The following is a 4,924-nucleotide window of genomic DNA, read 5'->3' as shown; positions in this document are numbered from 1 at the left end:
ATAATTTACGTCATTTATTTTATTAATTATTTTAAATGGACCACGATATTGGTGGCCTAATTTTGCACATTGGTTTTTTATTATAAAAGGAAATTTGACTAAGACTAATTGACCTGGTTTGTATTCTAAGTGTTTGTGTGATAAATCATAGTTGATTTTCTGCGTTTTTTGAGCTTTTGCTATTATGTCTGGTAGTTTCATTCTAACATTATGTAAGTCTTCAAGCGCTTTCTTTAGGTCATGTGATAGAGGCTGAGGGATTATTTTGTTGTCTATAGGCTGTGCAGCATGAAATCCATGCATTAGATAGAATGGCGAAAATCCAGTTGTAGACTGCGGTGTAGTGTTGTAGCTAAAAGTGACAGCTGGTAAATAGTGTGACCATCTATTCTGATTGTTGTCTTGCATATAATGTCGTAAAGCTGTACATAGCGTCTCATTTGTTCGTTCTACAAATCCTTGAGATTGAGGCGAGTAGGCTGAGCTGAACTTCTGTTTGATGCCTAAGTTGTCACAAACTTGTGCCAGTTCCTTATTTTTAAAGTGAGTTCCCCGGTCACTTGTTATAGATCGAGGGCAGCCCCATTTGAAAATTAATTCGAAAAGGAATTTTATGACAGACTCGCCGTCTGCAGAGCGAACTGCTTTGGTGAAAATATACTTGGTCGTGTTGCAAGCTGCTACTATTACGTGTTTCTTTCCATTACTATTGCATAGTGGCCCGAGAAAATCAATAGTTACTCTAGATAACGGAGTTCCATCTATGACTGGGATAGGCTGTAATAATCCTGTAGGTTTCCCTGTGGCTCTCTTGATGATTTGATATAGGCTGCCGTGTCTTTCGAAAGAGAAGGCCAATAATATTTTTGCTGTAGCTTATGTATAGTCCGTGATATACCTGCGTGTCCTGACGTTGGACTTTCGTGGTATGCTTTTAATATTCTAGTAGTAACTTCTTTGGGTACTACCAGTAAGTTATAGTTGCCTATATTTTGATTATATGATTTAAAGTATAATACGTTACATATTATGGTGAATTTCCGTGATAGTCTATTTGTTTTCTTATCTGATTCTTTGCCTTCTAAAGCGTTTCGAATTGTATTTAAAATAGTAGAAATAGTATTTAGAAATAGTATTTCTTACTAGTTGTACATTTGAGGATTTTGAAATTGACAAATTTAAAGCATAGTTAGAGCACGGGCTATATATAGCATTTACACAGCTTTTTTGAATATTTTGAACAGCACCTCTTATTACTGAAGTTAGGGGTGACGGTATTTTTTTTTAATATCGATATTTCGGTATGATAATTTTTACCGGTATGAATCGGTATACCGAAAATATCGTTAAACCAGTATTTGGATACGGTAATTTCGATATTTCCGATATTACATAATAATATAATATTACATAATAACATTAATATGAATTAATTAATTTATAATAAATTTATAAAAAAAAAACAAGATCACAAATTATTATTTTATTTAATTATTTTGATATAAATTTAGAGTTCATAGATAAAAATATGAGTTCTTCGGCATGCTCTGTTGATAGAGATGATCTATGATCAGTAATTATATTGCCCGCACAACTGAATACACGTTCGCTTGGAACACTAGTACCCTGTACGCATAAATATTTTTTACTAAGTACGGCCAAAGTTGGAAATTCATTTTGATAGACTTTCCACCACTTTAAAGGGTCTGACTCTAAATTTATAGAATCCATATTTTATGTTCAATTCGATATAATCGCTAAGATGCAATTATTGTGATAAACAACAATAAAAACAAAATAATACGAACCCATATCGGTATTTAAGATATATATATTTAGTATTGTAAATATGTCATATATTTCTCACTGGAAATTTTGAACAATCTAAAAATAAATTAAAATATTCAATAACTAATTTCGGTTATCGGTATACTCGATATTTCGATATTTTTGGGATTATCAGTATATTCGATATTTTCGGTATATCGTATAAATAAAAAAGACGGTATACCGGTATACGATATACCGGTATACGATATACCGGTATATCGACCTCTAATCGGTATACCGGTAACACCGTCACCCCTAACTGAAGTCATTACAGCACATCCATCAGTCGCAATTCCAATACAATCATCTAAGTTTAGTGACATGTCTTTTAAAAAATTAACAGCAGTATTGCCTAAAATCTCACCAGTTAGTTTTGGCTCTAAATTTATGTTAATACAAGGTTCTACATTATCTTCTATATCATTACATTTTTGATACACATAATCATGGCAGTTAAAACATGAAGCCAATAAAACGTTCATGAACTTTATTTTCTTTATCAATATTTCTTAAACTTAAGCTCATTTGAGAATTGTGAGAAATATCTGTAGTTTCATCAAATATTATTGAATAATATTTGCTTTCTTTTATATCTTCCATAATTTGAAATAAAATTTCTTCTTTGCAGCACTGTATAATTTCTTCTTGAGATGTATGTTGCTTTTGGAGTAGTTGTTTCCAAATGATTTTTTAAAACTGTATCACCTGATAATATCCGAAACCTTAGAAGTTCACGGAAATTTCCTTCGTTAACTACAGATAAATTATTTTTATTATGCTCATGGCCTAACAAACTACCTTGGTCACGATGTCCACGTAAAGGAATGTTTTGACGTCCAAGAAAAATAACAGATTCAATAATAGGTTTTAACCTTGCTCGATTTTCAATAACTTGCTTCATTCTAGTACTATTAACTACATTAATAATTTCTTTTGCTGGATTTTTATAGCGAGTTAAAAAATCATGGGCAGTTTTTGTTGCATTTATATGGTAAAAGCTTTTATTGTGTTTGTTAAAATTACCATTTTCACCTAATATTTTAGCATATTTATTTAGAGGTACAGAAACCAGACTTTTTAAAGTTACATTCTTATCTTTTCCTCCTTTATGAGCAAAAAAAACACAGTATTTACAAAAAACGCCACCTTTTTTTTGAGAATATACAAGCCATTTATACTGAATAAAATGAACTCTTTTGAGATATCTTTTTTCTTGTTTACCTTGCTTAGTATGTAAACTAAAAGGATATAGAAAATCATTGTTAGGAACATTAGGTAATTCTAAAAACCTTGCTTTTATATGTTCAGTTTGCGTTTCTTTTTCTAAATAATCACCAATATCACAACTTAATTCAATAGTTGTTATTGAAATAGGAGAGATAGAAGGTTCTTTTGGTGGTTGATCATTTGTATTAATATGATCTAGAGATGTATAATCATTTGAATCTACCTGTGATACAAAAGATGTAGCAATTGAAGTTTGATCATTTAATTTGGTTTAGATCGTTTCTCTAGCCATGTTGTAATCGAACCACTATTTTTTCGTTTGTTATTGTTCATTATGTGCAATTACTAATTATTTTAAACTTAACTTCAATATTTCTGTCAAAAGTACCACTAGAGACGAGTTACCGCAAATAAAAATGTATAAATCGCAACACAAATCACAACGACACAACGATGAACCGTTCATCATGAACGAGCGTAAACGTATGAGTGAAATTATAACTAAAACTTTTTTTATAAGCAAAGCAAACGGATAATTATTAATTTTTAAACTAAGCTGTTAACTGTTATTGATATCAAAATGTAAATATATTATCAGGACTACCCGACTATAACCATCGGGCTCGGTTAAACATCGACCACGGTTCAATATACCACAATCTCAGTCTATCACTCTGTTGATAAAGAAAAAAAATATCAAATAATTTAACAGATAACAAATTTTAAGTAAAGAATTGTTAAACAAATGACTGTCATAGTGTAATAACTAAGTCCAACTCTCACGGGGGGGGGGGGGGATCGCCCCCCCCCCATAAAGACGCCCCTGGTTTTACCCAGCATAACGTATTTCGATGTGACAGAACCGGAAAAACTAGTCCTCATAGTTGTGGCGGAGGAGTTCTCGTCGCTATTAAAAAAACTTTAAATTCCAAATTGCTTAATATTGATACTTTAAACGTAGAACAAGTTTTTGTCAAAGTTTTAGTTGGTGATATTTTAATTATTTTTTGTGCTGTATATTTTCTACCTAATAGTGATTTACAGTTATACTTAAATCACCTCTCAGTCTTAAAATCAATTGATTCTTCTTTCCCGAATTGCAATTTTATTATTTGTGGCGATTACAATATTCCCTTTTTATCCTGGGAAAACGACAAGTATGGGTTTAAGTGTGTCAACTTTCTTGCTTCTCAAGTAGGAAATTTTCTTTTTGAGAGCTGCTCTTTGTTAAATTTATATCAATTTAATTCTATTATTAATTCTCATGGAAATGTTCTAGATTTAGTGTTTTCTAATTTCCTAGAGAACTCTATATATCTTCACGATGATCCGCTTGTCCCTATTGATCCTTGCCACCCTGCTATTCAAATTAGTGTTCAATTACCTATCGTCCAGCCTATTCTTAACAACGACAGGACAATTTTCAACTATGAGAAAGGCGATTATAATAATGCAAACCTATTTTTTAATTCTTTCAATTGGTTGAATACTTTTAGACACCTTACCACAGAGGCAGCGACTCTCATTTTCCAACAGGCGCTCTTAGAAACTTTACATTATTTTGCCCCTCTAAAAACCATTAGCACCTCCCATAATTTTCCTAATTGGTTTAACAAAGAACTCAAAATTCTTGTTTGGATGAAAAATAAAGCCCATTCAATTTATATCAAAAATAAAAATAAAAGGTAATTTTTATCGCAAACATTACATTTTTTTTAAATTTTCGACAGCCATTTGCACATAGAAGATAAGATGTCGGGACAAATTTTTTTTTTCATTTGATAGTATATAACATAACCTTTAATTTGATATATGTTTAAAGGACGCAGTATTTCCGGAACATTTTCAAAAATTAAGTTGAAAAAAT

At 31.3% G+C, this 4,924-nt stretch overlaps 1 protein-coding gene across 1 annotated transcript; it reads right to left on the bottom strand.

Annotated features, from left to right (window-relative positions):
• Window positions 1–2,386: 2,386 nt before the first annotated feature.
• Window positions 2,387–3,328, bottom strand: LOC126898129 (zinc finger MYM-type protein 1-like; the record flags this gene model as incomplete). The annotated part of the gene is made up of 1 exon (XM_050672077.1): window positions 2,387–3,328. A coding segment is annotated over one exon (942 nt), but the record flags the coding sequence as incomplete, so codon positions are not given.
• Between the last annotated feature and the right edge of the window lie 1,596 nt (window positions 3,329–4,924).

The sequence above is a fragment of the Daktulosphaira vitifoliae genome, unplaced genomic scaffold (genome assembly GCF_025091365.1).
Source record: "Daktulosphaira vitifoliae isolate Bord-2020 unplaced genomic scaffold, ASM2509136v1 Scaffold_2, whole genome shotgun sequence".
NCBI lineage: Eukaryota > Metazoa > Arthropoda > Insecta > Hemiptera > Phylloxeridae > Daktulosphaira > Daktulosphaira vitifoliae.
This window is presented reverse-complemented; position numbering and strand designations above follow the sequence as displayed.